At 43.2% G+C, this 25657-nt stretch overlaps 1 protein-coding gene across 1 annotated transcript in view; it reads left to right on the top strand.

Moving 5' to 3' along the window:
• LOC147355604 (uncharacterized) overlaps positions 1-25300 on the top strand; it is a 31419-nt gene extending 6119 nt beyond the window's left edge. Inside the window, exon 2 of the mRNA XM_086348317.1 lies at positions 25104-25300. Within this exon, the coding sequence (XP_086204443.1) occupies positions 25104-25112 (9 nt within the window). The 3' untranslated portion in view covers positions 25113-25300. The remainder of the gene's footprint in view (positions 1-25103) is intronic.
• Positions 25301-25657: the final 357 nt, after the last annotated feature.

Genomic DNA, 25657 nt, shown 5'->3' on the forward strand with positions numbered 1-25657 from the left:
TCCACCCATGGCAAAGGTCATGAGGAAGGAGGCTCGACATACGCAAAGGTGGGATCGAGCCCAGGAGTCCCCCTGGAAATTCTCGAGCATCTACCCCCATAACCAGAGCCTGCCTACTTTACTACTTTGTGCTCCCACCTACACCTCTGACTTTACGGGCGGCTGTCCCCCACCACCTCTTTCAGAGAAGGAGTTAATTTAGAGCTCCAGTTAGTAAAAACTCCTGGGCATGACAAGAGTGTTTTAACTTACAAACTCCTCTGAAGGTTCTCTAGCCTGCCTGACAGGCTTGTCCGGCCACATGTGATTGCTCACAGCCTCCCAACCGTGAGAGGCACGAGATGCTTTAAACCTTCTAAAAACAGGTTCCTTAGAAAAGTTAGAAAACTATTAGTATAAGTATAATGGGCTGATTAGAAATTGTATTGGTGAAGGGTTTTTCATTTGTTGAGCCAATGTTTGTTGCTAAGTCTCCATATCCCCTGCCCTTACACACATTAATGAATATATAGAAGAAATAAGTATTAACCTTTGATATTAATCACGTTAGACCTTAGGCTAAATAAATTCTTGCCTTAACTAAAACCCACTACACCCTCACCCTATAGGAATGTAACTTTATTTGGGTGGCGTCTGTTTTAAGAATAATCACCCCTGGAGAAATAAGTGTCCTGGTTGACTGACCGCTGTCACAAGGAGAGGGTCATAAATTGTCAGCAGGCCCCCTGGCCAGAAGATGATGTAACACCCCTAAGACCTCTGTATACATTTGTATGAAGCACCTGACTTTGATAAAAGTCAGGACTGCTGACCCCGCGTGACTTTTGCATAACATCTCAGTGTATAAAAGTAGACCATGGAAAATAAAGAATTGGGATCAGTTTCTCAAAATACTGGTCTCCCCATGTCGCTCTGTCTCTCACTCTGGCTGAGTCTCCATCTGGAGCGCGGAACCCACCATGCTTACTAATTATGCCTGGGCTTCTACGATCCGACCGGGGAGGCCTCAGTGTCTCCTCTCCTTCAGGAGAACGGAAGGATGCCTGCGGCCTATGTAAGTGGTGCAAGCTTCTTGTCTTGAAGTTTTATTGGTCTCCCGCATAAACCAAGCTACTCAGCCTCTTTTCTCCACTGAATTTTCCTACTGAGCTATCCTCATTCTATTACTCTTTACATCTCTAATTAATATCTAATTGAAGCTATTTTATCCTGATCCTCGCCAACGCCGTCCCCGCTTCGAATACCCTGGATCAGCCGGGGCTGGACCCCGGCAGTCGTCCCCTTCTCCTCCTTCCCCCAATCCCTCCCAGCATCAGAGTCCTTTCCAATGAGTCAACTCTTCACATGAGGTGGCCAAAGTACTGGAGTTTCAGCTTTAGCATCATTCCTTCCAAACAAATCCCAGGGCTGATCTCCTTCAGAATGGACTGGTTGCAGTCCAAGGGTCTCTCAAGAGTCTTCTCCAACACCACAGTTCAAAAGCATCAATTCTTCAGTGCTCAGCCTTCTTCACAGTCCAACTCTCACATCCATACATGACCACAGGAAAAACCATAGCCTTGACTAGACGGACCTTTGTTGGCAAAGTAATGTCTCTGCTTTTGAATATGCTATCTAGGTTGGTCATAACTTTTCTTCCAAGGAGTAAGCGCCTTTTAATTTCATGGCTGCAATCACCATCTGCAGTGATTTTGGAGCCCCCAAAAATAAAGTCTGATACTGTTTCCACATCTATTTCCCATGCAGTGATGGGACCGGCTGCCATAATCTTCGTTTTCTGAATGTTGAGCTTTAAGCCAACTTTTTCACTCTCCTTTTTCACTTTCATCAAGAAGCTTTTTAGTTCCTCTTCACTTTCTGCCATAAGGGTGGTGTCATCTGCATATCTGAGGTGATTGATATTTCTCCTGGCAATCTTGATTCCAGCCCAGTGTTTCTCATGATGTACTCTGCATAGAAGTTAAATAAGCAGGGTGACAATATACAGTCTTGACGCACTCCTTTTCCTATTTGGAACCAGTCTGTTGTTCCATGTCCAGTTCTAACTGTTGCTTCCTGACCTGCATACAAATTTCTCAAGAGGCAGGTCAGGTGGTCTGGTATTCCCATCTCTTGAAGAATTTTCCACAGTTTATTGTGATCCACACAGTGAAAGGCTTTGGCATAGTCAATAAAGCAGAAATAGATGTTTTTCTGGAACTCTCTTGCTTTTTCCATGATCCAGCGGATGTTGGCAATTTGATCTCTGGTTCCTCTGCCTTTTCTAAAACCAGCTTGAACATCTGGAAGTTCACGGTTCACATATTGATTAGCCTATGAAATTAGCCAGCCCATAAAAACTAACCATCCTCTATTTCAGGGCCTCTTGCCTTCTGAGATGGCCCACACCCTATCTGCAAAGTTTGTTTCTCCCAGGGACACTCTTGCCTTTTGAATTCTGTCTATGAAATGTGTGTCTCTCTCTGTTTTAAATTAAAGTATAACTGCTTTACTATGTTGTGTTAGTTTCTGCTGTACAACAAAGTGAATCCGCTGTATGTCTACATACTTCCTGCCCACCCCGCCTCCCACCCCACCCCTCTAAGTCATCACAGGGCACTGAGCTGAGCTCCCTGTGCTATGCGGTAGCTTCCCACTGGCTGGCTGTCTTACACATGGTCCTGTGTATATGTCAAGGCTACTCTCTCAATCTGCCCCACCATCCACTTCCCCCTCTGTGTCCACGAGTCTCTGGGTCCATACGTCTGCACATGTATCCCTGCCAAGCTGATGGTTCATCGGTACCATCTTTCTAGATTCTATATATATGGGTTAATATATGATGTTTTTCTCTTCCTGACTTCACTCTATATGACAGACTCAACAAGTGACCCAATTTCATTCCGTTTTAATGTTTGCATAATATTCCACTGTATACCTGTATTACATCTTCTTTATCCATTTCTCTGTTGATGGACATTTAAGTTGCTTCCATGTCTTGGCTGTTGTAAATAGCACTGCAACAAACATTTGTTGTTTAGTCACAAAGTCATGTCTGATTCTTTTACGACCCTGTGGACTGTAGCCCACCAGACTGCCCATGGGATTTCCCAGGCAAGAATACTGGAGTGGGTTGCCATTTCCTTCTCCAAGGGACCTTCCTGACCCAGGGATTGAACCCAAGCCTTCTGCATTGGCAGGTAGATTCTTTACCACTGAGCCACAAAAGGAAGCCTGCCATGAACACTGGGGTGCATGGATATTTTCAAATTACACTTTTCTCAGGGTATATGCTCAGTAGTAGAATTGCTGGGTCATATGGTAGTTCTATTTTTAGTTTTTTTTTTAAGGAACCTCTGTACTGTTCTCCATAATGGCTACATCAATTTACATTCCCACCAATAGTGTAAGAGGGTTCCCTTTTCTCACACCCTCTCCAGAATTTATTGTTTGCTAATTTTTTGATAATGGCCTTTCTGACCAGTGTGAGGGGGTACCTCCTTGTGGTTTTGATTTGCATTTCTCTAACAATTAGTGATGTTGAGCATCTTTTCATGTGTTTGATGGCCATCTGTATGTCTTCTTTGGAGAAATGTCTATTTAATTCTCCCGCCCATTTTTAAATTTTTAAAAGAATATTTATTTGGCTGTATGGGGTCTTGGTTGCGGCCTGTAGGCTCTTTCATTGAGGTGCACAAACATTCTGGCTGTGGCAGGTGGGCTTAGTTCCTCTGCTGCATGTGGGATCTTAGTTTCCTGATCAGGGATCAGACCCACATCCCCTGCATTGCAAGGCAGATTCTTAACCACTGTTACCACCAGGGAAGTTCTGGGTTGTTTGTTTCTTTGATCTTGAGCTGCATGAACCGCTTCTATGTTCTGGAGATTCATCCTTTGTCAGTTGTTTCATTTGCAAATACTGAACTGCGTACCTTTCATCACTTCTTATCACTTTGCCTCACTGGTTTCCTTCTACACTGAGACATAAAGAACCTGAACTTTGTTAAGTCCCGAGATCAGGTTTGTGATCTTATTTAAAGACAGTGGATTTGAATCCCAGCCCTTGGGTTCAAGTCCCAGTGTGGGTTTTGGCCAGAGTTCGAGTCCTACCTGAGCTGTGCAGTTTCATATTCACATTTTTGGGCAACCATCACCACTGCCCATCTCCAGAACCTTCTCTCCTCGAACTGAAACTTTGTACATTTAACAATCCCTCCCCATTCCCTACCTTTCTTAGCCCCTAACAACCACCTTTCTACTCTCTGTCTCTATGGATTTGACTCCTTTGGGAACCTAATGTAATATGATCATACAGTACTTAGCCTTTTGTGACTGGCTTGTTCCACTTAGCATAATGTCCTCAAGATTCACTCGTGTTGTAGTGAGTATCAGAATTGCCTTCTTTTTTAGGGTTAAATAATATTCCAGCACAAGCTGGAATCAAGATTGCCGGGAGAAATATCAATAACCTCAGTTATGCAGATGACACCACCCTTATGGCAGAAAGTGAAGAGGAACTAAAAAGCCTCTTGATGAAAGTGAAAAAGGAGAGTGAAAAAGTTGGCTTAAAGCTCAACATTCAGAAAATGAAGATTATGGCAGCTGGTCCCATCACTGCATGGGAAATAGATGTGGAAACAGTATCAGACTTTATTTTTGGGGGCTCCAAAATCACTGCAGATGGTGATTGCAGCCATGAAATTAAAAGGCGCTTACTCCTTGGAAGAAAAGTTATGACCAACCTAGATAGCATATTCAAAAGCAGAGACATTACTTTGCCAACAAAGGTCCGTCTAGTCAAGGCTATGGTTTTTCCTGTGGTCATGTATGGATGTGAGAGTTGGACTGTGAAGAAGGCTGAGCACTGAAGAATTGATGCTTTTGAACTGTGGTGTTGGAGAAGACTCTTGAGAGTTCCTTGGACTGCAAGGAGATCCAACCAGTCAATTCTGAAGGAGATCAGCCCTGGGATTTGTTTGGAAGGAATGATGCTAAAGCTGAAACTCCAGTACTTTGGCCACCTCATGTGAAGAGTTGACTCATTGGAAAGGACTCTGATGCTGGGAGGGATTGGGGACAGGAGGAGAAGAGGACGACAGAGGAGGAGATGGCTGGATGGCATCACCAACTTGATGGATGTGCGTCTGAATGAACTCTGGGAGTTGGTGATGGACAGGGAGGCCTGGCGTGCTGCAATTCATGGGGTCGCAAAGAGTCGGACACGACTGAGTGACTGAACTGAACTGAACTGAATATTCCTTTGTTTGGATAGACGTTTTTTTCCCCCCACACTGAGCAGTTTGCAGGATCTTAGCTCCCCAACCAGGGATTGAACCTGGGCCCTTGGCAGTGAGAGTCCTAACCACTGGACTGCCAGAGAATTCCTAATAGACCACATGTTGTTCATTCATTTATTGATGGACTTTGGATTGTTTCTACCTTTTAGCTATTCTGAAGAATACTGCTGTGAATGTGGATTGTATAAATATCTGTTTGATTCCCTGCTTTCAGTCCTTTTGTTTGTATACCCAGAAGTGAAATTGCTGAGTCATTCCCTGGTGGCTCAGATGGTAAAGCATCTGCCCGCAATGCCAGAGACCTGGGTGCTACAGTCCATGGGGTCAACTGAGCGACTTCACTTTCACTTTCATAGTAATTCTATGTTTACTTTTTCTGAGGAATACTGTTTTGCATAGTGACTACACCATTTCCCATTTTTACCAGCAATGCACCAGTGTTTCAATTTCTCTACGTTCTCGTCAACACTTGGTATTTTCTGTTTTGTTTTGTTGTTGTTGCTGTTCGTTTGATAATAACCATCCTAATAGACTGAAGTGGTCTCTCACTGTGGTTTTGATTTTTATTTCCTTCATCACTGGACGTTGATCAACCTTTCGTGTGCTTACTCATTTGTGTACCTTCTTCAGAGAAATGTGTATTTCAGTACCTTTGCCTATTTTTCAGCTGGATCATTTGTCACTGAATTGTAGGAGTTCTTTGTATTAATCTCTTATCAGATATGTAATTTGCAAATATTTTCTCCCTTTTTGTGGACTGCCTTCTTACTTTTGCATTGTTGTTGTCTGTATTTATTTCTTTATTTGGCTGCCCTGGGTTGGTTGCAGCCTGTGTGATCGTCCATCCTCACTGTGGCATGTAGGATTTTTAGTTGCAGCGTGTGGGGTCTAGTTTCCTGACTAGGGCTCAAACTGGGGACCCTTGCACTGGGAGCATGGAGTCTTAGCCACGTACCACCAGGGAGGGTCCTCTTACTCTGTTGATGGTGTCCTTTGATGTACAAAAATTTTCATTTTGATGAAGTCCCACTTACCTGTTTTTGTCTTCCGTTGCCTGTGCTTTTGGTGTCATATCCATGAAGTTGTTGCCAAATCCAGTGTCATGAAGCTTTTAGAGTTTTGTAGTGTGGACTCTCATACTTAGAACTTTGATCTATTTTGGGGTTAATTTTTGTGTCTAGTGTAAGGTAAGGGTCCTGCTACTTTCTTTCACCTGTGGATATTAAATTTTCCCAGCACCATCGTTGAAAAGACTGCCTTCCCCCCATCGAATGGCCTCAGCACCGTCCTCCTACACCTGTTCTTGTCTACTCTTTACACAGTCGTCCCTTCGCAGTGTTGGCTTGGGGCTGGGCTCCCTCGGATGATTCTCTGTCCTTCAGGGGTGGAGCGGCGTCTGCAGAGGCAGACGGAGCAGTGCAGAGCCCAGGGCTTTCCCACAGTCTGCGTGTCTGCTGCAGGCGGAGAGTTCATGCAGTCCGCCTGCTTCACTGTCTTTGCTGTTCTCCAGTGGCACCTGGAGCCCTGGTCCTAACCCGGACAAGCTCTGAGACTAAGCTCAAGGAATGTTCATTGTTGTTGTTATTGTTGTTCAGTCGCTCAGTCGTGTCCAAGTCTTTGTGACCCCATGGACCGCAGCACTCCAGGCCTCCCTGTCCATCACCAACTCCCGGAGCTTTCTCAAACACATGTCCATTGAGTCGGAGATGCCATCCAACCATCTCATCCTCTGTCGTCCCCTTCTCCTCCTGCCACCAGTCCCTCCCAGCATCAGGGTCTTTTCCAGTGAGCCGGCTCTTCGCATCAGGTAGCCAAAGTATTGGAGCTTCAGCTTCAGCGTTAGTCGTTGCAATGAATATTCAGGATTGATTTCCTTTAGGATTGACTGGTTTCATCTTGCAGTCTAAGGGATCCTCCTGATTAATGATGTTACTGTGTAGGCTTAGGGCATTAGGGGTACAATGGAGCAGATTATCAGATATCAGAATGTTTCATGTAAACATTAAAACTTAGGATGTGCACCTGATGTCTGCTCTGGAGCCCTGCATTTTAGTTATCACGCTGGTCATGTAGCAGGAACATGTGTGTGTGACCATCTTGTGAGTCTTTTTTTTTTTTTTTTTGGTAAGCTTGACTCTTTTAAAAAAAGAAGTTTAAATTATTTATTTGGTCACTCCGGGTCTTAGTTGCAGCATACAAGATCTAGTTTCCTGACCAGGGATCGAACCTGTGCCCCCTGCACTGGGAGCACGGAGTTTTAATTGCTGGACCACCAGGGAAGTCCTGTGTGTGACCTGTCTTCTTATAAGAGCTCTGTTCCAAGACCTAAGTGGCTTTCCTCGGGCAGATAGCTCACATGTCTGTGGTTGACAGAGGGAACTAATCTCAGAAGGCCCTCGGAAAGCGCTGTTCCCCAAAGATGTGGCCAGCGGGATGCTGAGGAATGGTGGTTGAGTCTCCTGTCCATCACAGCCACCTTCCGCTACCTCTGGATCTGGCTTTCCCTGGAGGCTGCCACGTGGGGACATGGCATTTTGGAGGGACATGCTGTGCTTGGTCTGTCTCAACATCAGTTTCAGGAACCACCCCTCCTACTTCTGGCTGACCCCCCCCCCCTTTTTTTTTTTGGCTATGCCCCAGCGCTTGAGGGATCTTAGTTCCCCGACCAGGGATTGAACCTGGGCCATGGCAGTGGAAATGCCGAGTCCTAACCATTGGACCGCCAGGGAATTCCCATGCTTCTTCTGGCTTTGATCTGCCCTCCGCTAAGACCTCGTGCTCGCACAGGTCACAGAGCGTGGGCAAGGGGAGCAGGAGAGAGTTAAAAACCTCCCCTCCCCTCGCCATGCTCCTGGCTGCCATGGGGATGCTGTTATGATTGCCATTTGTGTATTGAAGGGTTTTTTTTTAAGGGAGGGGCATTGTTATTTATTTATTTTGGCCGTGCTGGGTCTTCACTGCTGCGTGGGCTTTTCTCTAGTTGCGGCGAGCCAGGGACTGCTCTCTGGTTGCGGCTTCTCATTGCAGTGCTTTTTTTAAAAAATTTAATTTAATTTAATTTAATTTTTAAACTTTACAATATTGTATTGGTTTTGCCATATATCAAAATGAATCCGCCACAGGTATACATGTGTTCCCCATCCTGAACCCTCCTCCCTCATCCCTCCCCGTACCATCCCTCTGGGTCATCCCAGTGCACCAGCCCCAAGCATCCAGTATCATGCATCGCATCTGGACTGGCGACTCATTTCATACATGATATTATACATGTTTCAATGCCATTCTCCCAAATCTTCCCACCCTCTCCCACAGAGTCCAAAAGACTGTTCTATACATCAGTGTCTCTTTTGCTGTCTCGTATACAGGGTTATTGTTACCATCTTTCTAAATTCCATATATATGCGTTAGTATACTGTATTGGTGTTTTTCTTTCTGGTTTACTTCACTCTGTATAATAGGCTCCAGTTTCATCCACCTCATTAGAACTGACTCAAATGCATTCTTTTTAATGGCTGAGTAATACTCCACTGTGTATATGTACCACAGCTTTCTTATCCATTCATCTGATGATGGACATCTAGGTTGCTTCCATGTCCTGGCTATTATAAACAGTGCTGAGATGAACATTGGGGTACATCTTTCAATTCTGGTTTCCTCAGTGTGTATGCCCAGCAGTGGGATTGCTGGATCATAAGGCAGTTCTATTGCCAGTTTTTTAAGGAATCTCCACACTGTTCTCCATAGTGGCTGTACTAGTTTGCATTCCCACCAACAGTGTAAGAGGGTTCCCTTTTCTCCACACCCTCTCCAGCATTTATTGCTTGCAGACTTTTGAATCGCAGCCATTCTGACTGGTGTGAAATGGTACCTCATTGTGGTTTTGATTTGCATTTCTCTGATAATAAGTGATGTTGAGCATCTTTTCATGTGTTTATTAGCCATCTGTATGTCTTCTTTGGAGAAATGTCTATTTAGTTCTTTGGCCCATTTTTTGATTGGGTCATTTATTTTTCTGGAATTGAGCTGTAGGTGTTGCTTGTATATTTTTGAGATTAGTTGTTTGTCAGTTGCTTCATTTGCTATTATTTTCTCCTATTCTGAAGTCTGTCTTTTCACCTTGCTTATAGTTTCCTTTGTTGCACAGAAGCTTTTAACTTTAATTAGGTCCCATTTGTCTATTTTTGTTTTATTTCCAATATTCTGGGAGGTGGGTCATAGAGGATCCTGCTGTGATGTATGTCAGAGAGCGCTTTGCCTATGTTCTCCTCTAGGAGTTTTATAGTTTCTGGTCTTACGTTTAGATCTTTAATCCATTTTGAGTTTATTTTTGTGTATGGTGTTAGAAAGTGTTCTAGTTTCATTCTTTTACAAGTGGTTGACCAGTTTTCCCAGCACCACTTGTTAAAGAGATTGTCTTTAATCCATTGTATATTCCTGCCTCCTTTGTCAAAGATAAGGTGTCCATATGTGCATGGATTTATCTCTGGGCTTTCCATTTTGTTCCATTGATCTATATTTCTGTCTTTGTGCCAGTACCATACTGTCTTGATGACTGTGGCTTTGTAGTAGAGCCTGAAGTCAGGCAGGTTGATTCCTCCAGTTCCATTTTTCTTTCTCAAGATTGCTTTGGCTATTCAAGGTTTTTTGTATTTCCATACAAACTGTGAAATTATTTGTTCTAGCTCTGTTAAGAATACCGTTGGTAGCTTGCTAGGGATTGCATTGAATTTATAACTTGCTTTGGGTAGTATACTCATTTTCACTATATTGATTCTTCCAATCCATGAACATGGTATATTTCTCCATCTATTAGTGTCCTTTTTGATTTCTTTCACCAGTGTTTTATAGTTTTTTATATATAGGTCTTTAGTTTCTTTAGGTAGATATATTCCTAGGTATTTTATTCTTTTCATTGCAATGGTGAATGGAATTGTTTCCTTAATTTCTCTATTTTCTCATTATTAGTGTATAGGAATGCCAGGGATTTCTGTGTGTTGATTTTATATCCTGCAACTTTACTATATTCATCGATTAGTTCTAGTAATTTTCTGGTGGAGTCTTTAGGGTTTTCTATATAGAGGATCATGTCATCTGCAAACAGTGAGAGTTTTACTTCTTCTTTTCCAATTTGGATTCCTTTTATTTCTTTTTCTGCTCTGATTGCTGTGGCCAAAACTTCCAAAACTATGTTGAATAGTAATGGTGAAAGTGGGCACCCTTGTCTTATTCCTGACTTTAGAGGAAATGCTTTCAATTTTTCACCATTGAGGATAATGTTTGCTGTGGGTTTGTCATATATAGCTTTTATTATGTTGAGGTATGTTCCTTCTATTCCTGCTTTCTGGAGAGTTTTTATCGTAAATGGATGTTGAATTTTGTCAAAGGCTTTCTCTGCATCTATTGAGATAATCATATGGTTTTTATTTTTCAATTTGTTAATGTGGTGTATTACATTGATTGGTTTGCGGATATTGAAGAATCCTTGCATTCCTGGGATAAAACCCACTTGGTCATGGTGTATGATCTTTTTAATGTGTTGTTGGATTCTGATTGCTAAAAGTTTGTTAAGGATTTTTGCATCTATGTTCATCAGTGATATTGGCCTGTAGTTTTCTTTTTTATGGCATCTTTGTCAGGTTTTGGTATTAGGGTGATGGTGGCCTCATAGAATGAGTTTGGAAGTTTACCTTCCTCTTCATGGCAGTGCTTTCTCTTGTTGCAGAGTGCGGGCTCTAGGGCAGGGGCTTCAGTAGTTGTGGTGACGGGCTTAGTTGCCCTGCAACATGTGGAATCTTCTTGGCCCAGGGATCAGACCTGTGTCTCCTGCATTGGCAGGTGGACTCTTTTTCTCCCCCCCTTTGGAAAAGGAGTACATCAAGGCTGTATATTGTCACCCTGCTTATTTAACTTATATGCAGAGTACATCATGAGAAACGCTGGGCTGGAAGAAGATGGAATCAAGATTGCCGGGAGAAATATCAATAATCTCAGATAATGCAGATGACACCACCCTTATGGCAGAAAGTGAAGAACTAAAGGGCCTCTTGATGAAAGTGAAAGAGGAGAGTGAAAAAGTTGGCTTAAAGCTCAACATTCAGAAAACAAAGATCATGGCATCTGATCCCATCACTTCATGGAAAATAGATGGGGACACAGTGGAAACAGTGGCTGACTTTATTATTTTGGGTTCCAAAATCACTGCAGATGGTGATTGCAGCCATGAAATTTAAAGACACTTACTTCTTGGAAGGAAAATTATGACCAACCTAGATAGCATATTAAAAAGCAGAGACATTACTTTGTCAACAAAGGTCTGTCCAGTCAAGGCTATGGTCTTTCCAGTAGTCATGTATGGATGTGAGAGTTGGACTATAAAGAAAGCTGAGCGCTGAAGAATTGATGCTTTTGAACTGTGGTGTTGGAGAAGACTCTTGAGAGTCCCTTGGACTGCAAGGAGATCCAAACAGTCCATCCTAAAGGAGATCAGTCCTGGGTGTTCATTGGAAGGACTGACGTTGAAGCTGAAACTCCAATACTTTGGCCACCTCATGCAAAGAGCTGACTTATTTGAAAAGACCTTGATGCTGGGCAAGATTGAGGGCAGGAGGAGAAGGGGACAACAGAGGATGAGATGGCTGGATGGCATCACCGACTCGGACATGAGTTTGGGTGAACTCTGGGAGTTGGTGATGGACAGGGAGGCCTGGCATGCTGTGGTTCATGGGGTTGCAAAGAGTCAGACACGACTGAGCAACTGAACTGAACTTGGTTCTTTTTTTAAAAAAAAGTTATTTTTAACCAGAGGATAATTGCTTTACAAGGTTGTGTTGGTTTCTGTAATACATCAACATAGGTATACATATGTCCCCTCCCTCTTGAACCTCCTTTCCACCCCTCTAAGTTATTACAGAACCAGGTTGAGTTCGTTGAGTCACACAGCAAATTCCCAATGGCTATCTGTTTTACATATGGTAATGTGTATTTTTCGGTGATATTTGTTTTTCTGACCTACTTCACTCTGTATAACAGGCTCTAGGTTCGTCACTCGAACCGATTCAAATTCATTCCTTTTCATGGCCGAGTAATATTCCATTGCGCGCGCACAGACACACACACACACACACACCTCCCCCCGCCCGCAACTTCTTTATCCATTCATCTGTTAATGGACATCTAGGTTGCTTCCATGTCCTGGCTATTGTAAACAGTGCTGTAATGAACATTGGGGTACATGTGTCTTTTAGAATTGTGGTTTTCTCAGGGTATATACCCAGTGGTGGGATTGTTGGGTCATATGGTAGTTTTATGGAGAAGGCAATGGCACCCCACTCCAGTACTCTTGCCTGGAAAATCCCATGGGCAGAGGAGCCTGGTAGGCTGCAGTCCATGGGGTTGCTAAGAGTCGGACACGACTGAGCGACTTCACTTTCACTTTTCACTTTCATGCATTGGAGAAGGAAATGGCAACCCACTCCAGTGTTCTTGCCTGGAGAATCCCAGGGACTGGGGAGCCTGGTGGGCTGCCATCTATGGGGTCGCACAGAGTCACACGACTAAAGTGACTTAGCAGCATGGTAGTTTTATTCCTAGTTTTTAAAGAAATCTCCATACTCTTCTCCATAGTGGCTGTATCAATGTACATTCTCATCAGCAGTACAAGAGGGTTCCCTTGTCTCTACATCCTCTCCAGCATTTGTTGTTTGCCAAGTTTCTGATGATGGCCGTTCTGACTGGTATGAGATGATACCCCATTTTCACTTTGGTTTGCATTTCCCTAATGATAAGTGATGTTGAGCAATTTTTTCACGTGCTTATTAACCATCTGTACGTCTTCTTTGGAGAAATGTCTGTTTAGGTCTTCTGGCAAGTGGATTCTTAACCACTGGACCACTAGGGAAGTCCAAGGAGGGATGTTTTAATAGCATTTGAGATAATTGTGGATTTTTAAAAATGACTATTTATTTGGCTGTGTCAGGTCTTAGCTGTGGCTCTCAGGATCTTGGTCATGTCAGGCAGGATCTTTAAGCAAAGATCCCGAGACTGCTCAGGCTTCAGTAGCTGTCGTGAGTCGACTTAGTTTCTCCAAGGCACGTGGGATCTTTGTTCTCTGACCAGATATCAATGCCTGCTGCATCGCAAGGCAGACTCTTTACCCCTGGGCCACCAAAGTGAAAGTCGCTCAGTCCTGTCCGACTCCTTGCCACCCCATGGACTATAAAGTCCATGAAATTCTCCAGGCCAGAATACTGGAGTGGGTAGCCTTTCCCTCCTCAGGTTTTTATATTAAATGTGTTCGGTTGGTTTAAAAGTGAAAACCACTTCATCTGAACACCACCACCACCACCAAAACCTAATTTCTATACCACAGATGACCTCTGCCTGCATTTGAACTTCATGAAATTACGGTACAATGTGGACTCTTTGGAGTCTTTTTTCACTCAGCACTGTCTGTGAGATTCATCTGTGATGTCAAAGTATGGTGAGCAGTTTATTCTTTTTTCCAAGCTGTGTATTTACTGCGTGAATATGCCATGAGCTGTTTATGCATTCTACCGTTGATGGGTTTTTAGGTGGTTCCTAGTTTTTCATGTAGGTCATGCAGATATGAGCATTTTTTTGCCTGTGTCTTTTGAGACACAGCTCTCAGTTGTGTTGGATGTACGCCCGGTGGGGTGGAATTGCCAGTCACGGGGCACGGATATGTTTAGGGGTTACTGGGCACTGTTTCTCCACAGCAGTTCTACCTATTTACTCCCCTGCTCACAAGAGGGACAATTCCAGCGGCTCCATGTCTCAGCTGACCCTTGTTTTGAGATGCCTTTTTCAGGGCAAGGGGCAGGTCTTTTTTTAAAATTCAGTTTTAAGACTTTATTATTATTATGGCCTCACGGCATGGCATGTGGGATCTAGTTTCCTGACCAGGGATCGAACCTGCCCTCCCTGCATTGGAAGCATGGAGTCTTAACCCATGAACCATCAGGGCAGGGAAGTCCTATTATCATTATTCTTATTTGGAGCAGAGAAAGATTTATTGCAGGGCCATGCAAAGGAGAACAGGCAGTTAGTGGTAAAAAATGAACAAACAAACAAACCGCAAGCACAACTGAACCTAAGACTTTATTTGAGAGCAGTTTTAGGTTCCCAGTCAAATGGGGAGGAAAGTAGTGAGATTTCCCATTTCCCTCCCCCCGACGCGACACTCGCAGCCTCCACCATCGTCACCGTGCCCACGAGATGGGGACTTTGTCACTAGTCACGGCCCTAGGGTGACACACACTTACCCAGAGTCCAGAGTTTATATCAAGGTTCACCCTTGGTGTTACGTAGTTTGGACAAGTGTATAATGACATGGACCCTCCTTTATAGTATCATATGGTCTTTTCCCTCAGAGGGCAGGTTCTTAACTGTTTTTTCAATTTGTTCTAGACTAACTGGTCTAGTCCTTTTTTCTGCCCCCCTGCTTCTTCTAGGATAAATTCTGTTAATTTCTGTTTCCCCAGAAAACAGACCATTTATGTAGATTTAAAATTTCACAGGTGTAACTTACAGGTTTTGACATATACTTTTTCATTTTATAGTAATTTTTTCCCAAAATACAATATGCAAAGATTAAATCATATTGCAAGTCTTCTAACAAAACAAAACCCTCGGTGTCCTGTCTCACCTTCTCACTTTCCCAGATTGGCTCCGTACTGATATACATATGCGTTTTAAAAATAAGTGAATGCTGATGTTTACATATTTATTCCATTTAGGCTGTTTTTTTAATATTTATTTATTTGGTTGCATCTGGTCTTAGTTGTGGCATTTGTTGTTGTTGTCTGTCGCTAAGTCGGGTCTGACTCTGCAATCCCACGGACACAGCACTTCAGGCTTCCCTGTCCTCACTATCTCCTGGAGTTTGCTCAAATTCATGTCCGTTGAGTCAGTGATGCTACCAAACTATCTCATCTTGTGCCACCCCCTTCTCCTTTTGCCTCAGTCTTTCCCAGCATCAGGGGCTTTTCCAAGGAGTCAGCTCTTTGCATCAGGTGGCCAACATATTGGAGTTTCAGCTTCAGCATCAGTCCTTCCAATGAATATTCAGGGTTGATTTCCCTTAGGATTGACTGGTTTGATCTCCTTGCAGTCCAAGGAACTTTCAAGAGTCTTCTCCAGCACCACAGTTCAAAAGCATCAATTCTTCAGTGCTCAGCCTTCTTTATAGTCTAACTCTCCTCATACATGACTACTTTGTACATACATACATAGCTTTGACTGTATGGACCTTTGTCAGCTAAGTGATGTCTCTGCTGCTTTTTAATATGCTGTCTAGGTTGGTCATAGCTTTCCTTCCGAGGAGCAAGTGCCTTTCAATTTCATGGCTGCAGTCACCAGCTGCAGTGATTTTGGAGCCCAAGAAAATAACATCTGTCAATGCTTCCACTTCCCCCTTGTGTTTACCATGCAGTGATGGGACTGGATGCTGCGATCTTGGTTTTTCCGATATTGCATTTCACGCCAGCTTTGCCGCTCTTCTTTTACCCTCATCAGCAGCTGTGGCACGTGGGGTCTTTTGTTGCAGCATGTGGAATCTAGTTCCCTGACCAGGGATCGAACCAGGCCCCCTGCCTTGGGAGCACATAGTCCTAGCCGCTGGACCACCAGAGAAGTCTCCTAGTCCGTTTCTCGATTTATAATTTTTGAATTTCCTTATTCGTGTCCCAGTTGTAAAGGTTGAAATTGTAGCACTCTTTCCCCAAAACATCCTCCCAACCCTCTCCCTCACATTCTCTGTCTAGCTCCCGACTCCACTCCTGGCTTAGCTAGTACTCAATGTCAACCTTTGTCACACTGAACCAAGTTGTGATTTCCTTTTTTTTTTTTTTTTTTTAAAACAATGCTCTTTTTTCCTGGAGTTAGTAATTGCCTCATTTTCCCATTCATTAGCTCTGTGTATCTGTCACTAAGTTTTCCCATCTCTGCATCAGAAGGAAACAGCTCTTCTGATTCTATTTTCTGCATATTCACACACATCACTTGTCCTATAGGTTCTGAGTTTTTCTTGGTACCTTCCCTTCAGAAGGCCTCCTGTGTTGGTCCAGGACCTTCAAGAAGGGACACCAGGGTGAGACTAAATGTGCCGGGTTGGTGGGGGTGGGTTATCTGGGGAAATACCCAGAGAGACAAGGAAAGAGCTGGTCAAGGCTGCAAGGACTCCAGGGAAGATGAGCAGCAGAGAAGGGTGGACAGAAGCTCCCGAGACGGCCGTGCACTCCCAGGAAGCTTCCGCAAAGCTGCCAGGGAGTTCTCAAACCAAATTTGGCTCAGAGGCGTCCTGGGTCCCCCAGCAACCAGCCTGCCTCAGCATCCCTGATGTCCTGTGCTCTCAGCAGGGGGGAGGCCCGTGGGAGGCATGGCCTCGACACAGACTGAAGGGTGGGTTTCAAAGCTCCGCAGTGGCTGGGGCTCTTGGTCAAGGATCCTCCTTGAAATCGGAGGGCTTTGAGGCATGTGTTCAGTTCCGTTTCTCCACAGGTTTGGGGAGCTGCAACCCCGTGGTTTCCGTGGGTCCTCTTTCCTCAGGGGACACCCTGAAGTGTGCTCATCCTCACCCTTCCCCACTGTCCGTTTCAAACTCCTCTCACCCCCCGGCCATCACCCGAGCAGGCGCTGGGGGCCTGCCTGGACGAGCAGCCCAGACCTTCCTTTCTGAAGCCTCTGAACACTTACCGTGCGTCTCCGGCGGGGGTTCTGCATGTCTGTTGGCCATTGTGGTGGGGTGAGGGGAGACCAGCCGCGTCCAGTTGGATCACCTGAGGTCCACCCACGTCGTCTCCCGTCCCCCCGCCTGCTGAGGGTCACCCCCACCCACGTGGCAGTTCCTCTCTGCTCCCGCCCGTCCTCAGGCAGCAGGAGCCACCGTGTCCTGGCGGGAGTTGCAGCTTGCAGCACGATAGGATCCGGGCTGTTGGTCCCAGGGCCGTCCAGCCCTGCAGAGCCCAGAGTTGTGGCGAAATGGGAGTGGGGCCACTGTTGCCCTTCTCTGTTTCAGCCAAGAGCCTTGTGTCCTTCCTTTGGGGGAAGGAACTAGTAGAAACCTCTGATTTAATAAAACAGTCCCATCCGGATGGACAGCACTCATCCTATGAGAGCACTTCCTCAGCTGGCCTTTCAGCTGTGCCTTTAGGCTATTCCAGTGTCTCCCCCCCGGCTGCCTCTGGGCAGTGTCCAATCTGAACGCCATCCCACGAGGTGGCTCCTTCACGGCCATGTGCTGTGCCGGGCTCTGGGCCCCTTACCCGCCGGAGCCAGAATCACCGTACTGTTCTCCATAGTGCCTGGATCCATTTTATTCCCACCAATAGTGCAGGAGGGTTCCCTTTTCTCCATAGCCTCTCCGGCATTTAGATTTTTAGATTAAGTGTTTTTAGATTTTCTTGGTGATGGCTGTTCTGACTGGCATGAGGTAGTACCCCACTGTAGTTCTGATTTGCATTCTACTGATAATTAGCGATGTTGAGCATATTTTCATGCGCCTCAAAAAGGCCATCTGTATCTCCTCTTTGGAAAAATGACTTTTTTTAAGGCAAAAAATAGGTCTTTTGCCTATTTTTTGATGGGGTTGTGTTTTTTTTGGGGGGTGGGTATTGAGCTGCATAAGCTGTGTATTTTGAAGATTAATTTTTTTAAATAAGTTTTAACATTTATTTATTTTTGGCTGTGTTAGGTCTCTGTTGCTGTGAGGAAGTTTTCTCTAGTTGCGGCAAACAGGGACCGCTCTTCATTGCAGCGTGTGGGCTGCTCATTGTGGTGGCTTCTCCTGTCACGGGGCTCAGGCTCAAGAGCACAGGCTCAGGAGCTGTAGCGCTGTGGCTCAGCTGCTCTGTGGCATGTGCAATCTTCCGGGACCAGGAATCAAACCCATGTCTCCTGAATTGGCCAGTGGATTCTTTACCACTGAGCCACCAGGGAAGCCCTAGATGTTTATGAATTTTAATTTGATCTTCTCAAATAATTGGCTTTTGGTTTAACCCCTGTCTCTATTGTTTTTCTGTACTTGATTTCATTGATTTGTGTGCCTTTATCTGTGTTATTTCCTCTTGTGCTGACTGTGGTCTTTGTATTCTACTTTCTTAAGACAGAAGCTTAGGTAATTTGAGACTTTTCTTCATTTAATTATAAGCATTTAAAAGATAAATTCTCAGGAAATCTCCGACAGTCCAGTGGTTAGGACTAGGAACTTTTCACTGCTGGGGCCCAGGTTGAATCCCTGGTCAGGGAACAAGATCCCACAAGCTGCATGGTGTGGCCAAAAAAGCAAAAGCAACTCCTGTGTATCAGTGTTTATTCTGTCCTTTATTAACCCCTTGTATGTTTGGCTGGGTGTAGAACTCTAGTTTTCTATATTTCTTCAGAATTTTAAAGGTATCCATTGTCTCGTAGCTTCCATTTAGGCTTACCATTTAGGCTTTACCATTTAGGCTTCTCAGGCAGCGCTAATGGTAAAGAACCTGCTTTCCAATATAGGAGGCATAGGAGATGTGGGTTTGATCCCTGAGTCAGGAAGATCCCCTGGAGGAGGGCATGGCAACCCACTCCATGTTCTTACCTGGAGAATCCCACGGACAGAGGAGCCTGGCAGGCTAGGGTCCATAGGGTTGCAGAGTTGAACACGACTTAGAAATGCAGAGTCCTTTTGATTCTCCAATGTTTGTAGGTGACCTTTATTTTCTCTAGGAAAGCTTGTAGCATTTCTGTTTCCAGTGTCTGCAATGTTAAGGCGATGTGTGGTCATTTTGGGTGTGGGTGATTTTCCTTTTTTTAAGTTGACCTATATTTGATTTACAATGTTGTTAGTTTGTGGTGTACAACAAAGTGATTCAGTCATACATATATGTGTGAATATACATTTTTTCAGGTTATTTTTGATTTTAGGTTATTACATAATATTGAACATAGTTCCCTGTGCTGTACAGCAGGTCCTTGTTCTTTTTCTGTTTTATATATAGTAGAGTGTATCTGTGAATCCCAAACTCCTGAATTGTCTGCCCCTCTTCCCCTTTGGTAACCAGCAGTTTGTTTTCTATGTCTGTGAGTCTGTTTCTGTTTTATAAACAAGTTCATCAGTCATATTTTAGATCTGCCTGTGATAGCATATGTATGTTTTTTTCCGTCTTAGTATGATGGTCTCTAGATCCAGCATTGTTGCTGCAGATAGCATTATCTCATTCCTTTTTATGGCTGAGCCGTATTCAATTGTGTGTATGTGTATGTCACATTTTTTTTTTTTTATCCATTTAGTTGGGTGCTTGTGGGCTTTCTCAATCTGGAGATCCATGTTCTCAACTTCTTAGAAAATTACATTATTTCTTTGATCATTTTATTCTGTTTTCTTTCTAAAATTCCTGATTATTCCTTCTTGATTGAACCTCTGATTTTCTCTCCTATCTTCCTTCTTGTCTCTCCATCCTACTCTTTGGGGGGTTGTCAATTTCATGTCCATGTTTTTTTGTGTTCATTTGCAAATATGTATCAACACTTATTTTAAGTGCCGGCGATACAGCAGTGAATAAGTCTATGCCCTTGCTGTTTCTAATTTTCCTATGTGTTTCTAGTGATATTCCAAAGCAATTATGCTAGCATATTCTAGTGCTTTGGAGAGAAAGCAATCAGTTGTTTGCACATTACAGAATATGTGATTTTGTGAGGGTCTAACTTATGATCAGTTTCCATTGCTATTCCATGGGAAACTAAGAAGGCTATGTTTTCTGTGACAGTAAATGAGTTGAATCAGATCAATCTAATAAGTATTGATACTTTGATTCAGGTTCATTTACGGCTCCCATGTTTATTGCAGCACCTACTATATTTGAGATACTGTGCAGGCCACTGGGGGAAATGGTAGGTGAGCAAAAGCAGGATTCCTTTACTCAGAACTCTCATAGGCTGGTGGTGGAGGTCGTGGTGGGGGCAGACATTAACCAGATAATAGCCTCAATGGGAGAAGTCCTGCACGGGAAAGGAGCCGTGCTCTCTGGGGGCATAACACAGAGGCATCTGAGCTGGAATGGAAGGTCACAGAAGGCTTTCCTGGCAAGGTGACAGGTGAGCTGAGATCTGAAGCATGACTTGGCCTTAGTGAGACAGAGCCGGAGGTAAGCAGTCCAGGTCCAGGATATGGCTGGTGCAGATGAATGCCCAGAGGTGGGAGAGGAGCCTGGTCTTGAAGGAGTGGAAGGATGTCCAGAGGACGGAGTAGTGATACTTGGTGTGAGAGGAGCTGGAGAGGCAGGGAGGGCCATGGTGGACACGGCCCTGAGGGTTGCAGGATGGATTTCTGCCATACCCTGAGAGCAAGGGCAAGTCCTTGGCTCGTGGACCCAGCAGAGTGGTAAAAGGTTTCCATTTTGTAAAGATGGCTCTGGCTGTGGGGTGCAGAGCAGGTGATGGGAGGTGGAAGGGGAGGTTTGTCAGAGTGAGTTAGGAGGCTCCTGTCATAATCTAGGGGCAAGACCCTAGTGTCTGGTATCAGAGTGGAGACAGAGGTGATGGAGAGAAATGGACAGATTCCAAGGGCATTCAGGAGGTTAAGTGGACAGGACTCAGTGATGGATTGGTTAGTCATGGGGGTAGCGGGGCTCGTCCGGCTGTGTAGAGGGACATAGCTGTCAGAGGTGGAGCTGGGGAGAGCACTGACCTGGCTCAGACATGATGAGCTTTTCCTTTCTATGCACACTTTTTTTTTTTTTTTTTTTAATGCACACTCCTTTTATTCCTCAATCCCTACTTGACTTGTCCAGGACTGAGATTATGTAATTCTTCAACCACGTTTTAATTTCTATCAGTTTCTTGTCTTGCATTTTCTTCTTAGAGTTTGATATGTTGACAGTTAAGGTTCATAACGATGTCAGATCTTAAGATTTCTATATTTAATTCTTGTAGTAATGCCTGAGACTGTTACCAAATATTTGAAATTATGGGCAGTCCATATTTGTGCCACCCCCCCAGCCCCATTCCCCTTTCTGAAAATCGTGCCGGTTCACAGCTTGAGCTGAATGATGAAATACTGAGTGGAGTATGGTCCTCACACTGTGAAACTTTTGTTGTGCTTCATGCTTGTTACTGAATTCCAGCTCTTCTGAGTGTACTGTCACGGCCTTCCTTCTCACGTGTGTGTGCTTGCTGTATCTTTTCTCTTTTACTTTGGAATTGAGTCACTTACAAGCGTTTGGATTTATCTTTTTGGTCGAATATGAACTTTCTCTTCTAGTAAATGACTTTTTCCCTCCTGGATTACTGCCAGTCACTTGACCTTCACTTTCCTATTTTTCACACTACCCCCTGATTAATGCTGCCTAAGTTTTTCCCAGAACACAAGTACAACTATGTATAAGATAAAACATCTGATGGTAACAGTTATATAGTTGACTGATTTAAGGCAATGCTGATGGAAACCATGAGAAACACTTATTTGTGCACATCCAGAAACATGAATTCCAGGATAACATTTTCTCAGATTCCTATTTTCTGTTGATTTCCTTCAACATTTAGTATGACTCTTGTATTTCAAATTAATTTTTATTGGAGCATTGTTGCCTTACAGTGTTGTTAGTTTCTACTGTACAGCAAATGAATCAGCTGTATGTACACGTATATTCTCCTTCTGGATTTCTTCCCTTTAGATCAGTGCAGAGTACTGAATAGACTTCCCAGTAGGTTCTCATTAATTATCTATTTTATACATAGTATCAGTACTATAGATATGAAGCATAACTCATTTTTTGTAGGTGCTGTTAGCAAACAAGGACGTTCCTTTCTGTTGCTAGTTTGCCAAAACCGTTGAAAATGAATGGATGTTGGATTTCGTTAAATGCCTTTTGGGTGTCGGCAATTTTTCTTTAGTCTGTTGATATGAATGTTTTTTAAAAAGTATATGGTGTGCTGGTTTTCCCGTTATGGAGTGTGGGCTCACAACACGGGCTCCAGGGCACTCGGGGTCATTGTTGCAGCGTGTGGTATGCTGGATCAAGACCACAGGCTCATTAGTCGTGGCGAACCATCTTAGTTGCTCCACACCATGTGTGATCTTCCCGGACCAGGGCTTGAACCTGTGTCCTCTGTTTTGCAAGGCAGATTCTTAACCACTGGACCACCAGGAAAGCCCTGAATAATTGAATGTTAAGCCAAACCTGCATTTGTTGAATAAACTCCACTTGGTCGTGATACATTATCCTTTTTATATGTTGCTGGATTCAGTTTGCCAAAAGTTTAAGGATTTGTATGTCCAGGTTCATAAAGGATACTGATCTGTAGTTTTCTGATGTTGCAGCCATCTGTCTGGTTTTGTTACCAGGGAAATGCTTCCCTAATAGAGGAAGTATTTCCTTGTTTAATTTTCTGGAAGAATTTGTTTAGAATTGATAATCAGTTTAGTTGCTCAGTCGTGTCCAACTCTTTCCAACCCCATGGGCGGAATTGATAATATTTCTCTTAAATATTTGTTAGAATTCACAATTGATGATATCTGAACCTGGAGTTTTTTTGTAGGAAGGTTTTTAATTAGAAATTTAGTTTAATAGATCTAGGGCTTTTCAGGTTATCTATTTCCACTTCACTGAGCTTTGGTAGTTTTAATCTTTCAAGAAATTTGTCCATTTCAGGGATTTCCCTGGTAGTCTTCTGATTAAGACTTGGCACGTTCACTGCTGTGGCTGGGGTTTGATCCCTGGTTGGGGAACTAAGACTCCCACAAGCTGGGTGGCCAAAAGAAAAAAATCTGTACAATATACATACACACAGACACACACATATGTGAATTCTCTGTAAGCACTGCTTTTGCAGTATCCCACAAGCTTGACATGTCATGTTTTTCTTTCCATTCAAAGTATTTTTTTCTAGCTTCTCCTGTGATTCTGTTTTGAGCCGTGAGTTATTTGTGCCAAGTTGCTTCTGTCACGTCCAACTCTTTGTGATCCTATGGACTGGGGCCCACCAAGGCCCTCTGTCCATGGATTCTCCAGGCAAGAATACTGGAGTGGGTTGCCATGGCCTCTTCCAAGGGATCTTCCTGACCCAGGGATCGAACCCCCATCTCTTATGTCTGCTGCACTGGCAGGTGGGTTCTTTACCACTAGTGCCACCTGGGAATTAGAAGTGCATTATTTAGCTTACAAATATTTGAGGATTTTCTCTATTTTTAGTTTTGTTGTAGAGGACATACTTCGTATTGTTTCAGTACTTTCTCATTATCTTACTGCTCAGACTATGGTGTATCCTGGTAAATGTTCTTCATGCACTTGGAAGGAATATGTATTCTGCTATTGCTGGTTGGAATGTTCTATAAATGTTAATTAGGTCAAGGAGTTTGACTGCGTTAATTCTATGTCCTTCCTCATTTTCTATCTACTTCGTTTATGGATTAGTGAGAGAGGGGTATTGAAATTTCAACCATACTTGTGGGTTGGACTATTTTTCTTATTTATATCAGTTTCTGCTTCAAATATTTTGAAGTTTTACTATTAGCTACATAAACATTTAGGATTATTATGTACTTCAGATAAATGAACCAATTTATTATTATGGAGGGATCTGCTTTAGTCTCAATAATATTCCTTGTCCTGAAATCTATTTTCGTATTAGTATAGCCACTCCATCTTTCTAATGATTGGTGTTAGCAAGAAAATGTTTTTCCACTCTTTTAATCTTTATGTCTTTATGCTTAAAGTTGGTTTCTCAAAAGTAGCATATAATTGAACCCTGCTTTTAAAATCCCATCTGAGAACTTCTGCCTTTTAATTGGGGTGTTAAAATATAAGTAGTCTAATGTGAATATTTATGTTTCGTTATATATCCACCCTCCTGCATTGTGTTTCCTATTTGCCTCATTTCTTCTTTTGGATTATTTTTATGATTCCATTTTGTCTCCTTCACTGGCTGACTTTGTGTTTCTCTAGGATTTACAGTATGCTTCTTTATCACAGTTTATTTTCAAACAATATATTACCTCATATGTAATAAAGAATGTTGATGTTCCTCTCTTCCAACCTTGTGTGATAGCTGCCATACATTTCTTTAATATTATGAACCTCACATCTTCTTTTGCTTGAAGCTATTATTCTATCTTCCATAAAAATAATTATTTATACTTAAGTAGTTAAGACAGAGGGAAATAAAACAGTTGGAAGATAACAAAGGGGAGCATCTCAAGATTGTTAGAGGCTAATTTCTTTAGCATCTCATTTAGTAGTATACTTGATAAGATCAGTGTGATGAATTAGCATTGGGAGGAAAAGCTCACCCCCAGACTTACATGATAATCAGACAAGTTTTCCTGAACCTGTGAACTCAAGATGCTATTCCTCAGCCCGCACATTATCCATCTGCCTGAAGAGTCAAGATCTGCTGGCACTAATAAATCTCAACCGTGTGTTCCCTTCAAGGCCCATTCATCTGTCACAGATGGCAGAATATCACTTCTCTTCTTTATAGCTGAGTAGTATTCCACTGTGTATCATATTTTAAAATTCTTTCACCATCAATGGACACAGGTTGTGACAGGCAGATTAACTCAGGAACAGCCAGAGAGACAGATGCATAGGGTCCTGTATGGGGGAGGGCACACATTTTATGCCAAGTCATAGGTATTTCATCTTTATACAGCATACAACACATACAGTGTCTACCAGACGATGTCAGAAATGTTTGCTGTTATATGCATTAAAGAAATGGAGACAAGCCTTTTTAATATTTAATCCACACATTTACTATCGCCAGTTTTATTTTGTATTGCTCCATAACTACCCCACAGCTTAGTGACTTAACGCAGTAAATGCTTGTCTTCCACAGTTTCCATGAGTCAGGAATCCAGAATTGGCTTGTGGTTTCGTGTGAGATTACAGTGAAAATACTGGCCAGGGCTGAGTCGTTTGAAGGTCTGACTTGGGTTGGAGGATCCGCTCCAAGATTTCACATCACAGCCCTTTGATACAGCTCCTCCCCAGTATGAGTGACCCAGAAGAGTAAGACAGAGGGGTCCTTTTAGGGTAAGTTTATATATAATTCTCATATAATTCACCCTTTAAAAGTATACAATTCAATGTTGTTTTTTTGTAGTATAGTTGTGGGATATTTCTTATAATTGAAACCTTGTTTCCTCATATAATATGCCATTTCTATCTTGTTGGCTTTCAAGATTTTTCAGTTTTTAGATTCTATAATCATTAAGTTTAATTAAGAAGTCTCTGGGAATGGGTTTCTTTATATTTATCCTACCTGTGGTTTGCTGTGATTCCTGAACTATCCCCCAATTTGGGAAAATTCAGCCATTCATCTTTGAAAAAAAATGCCCCAATTCTCTTCTCATGCTGGGACTGCAATTATGTCTATGTTAGGGCTGATGT

The sequence above is a fragment of the Bos grunniens genome, chromosome 17 (assembly GCF_055505025.1).
Source record: "Bos grunniens cultivar Pamir isolate PY7600 chromosome 17, Bosgru_T2T1.0, whole genome shotgun sequence".
In the NCBI taxonomy this organism is placed as follows: domain Eukaryota; kingdom Metazoa; phylum Chordata; class Mammalia; order Artiodactyla; family Bovidae; genus Bos; species Bos grunniens.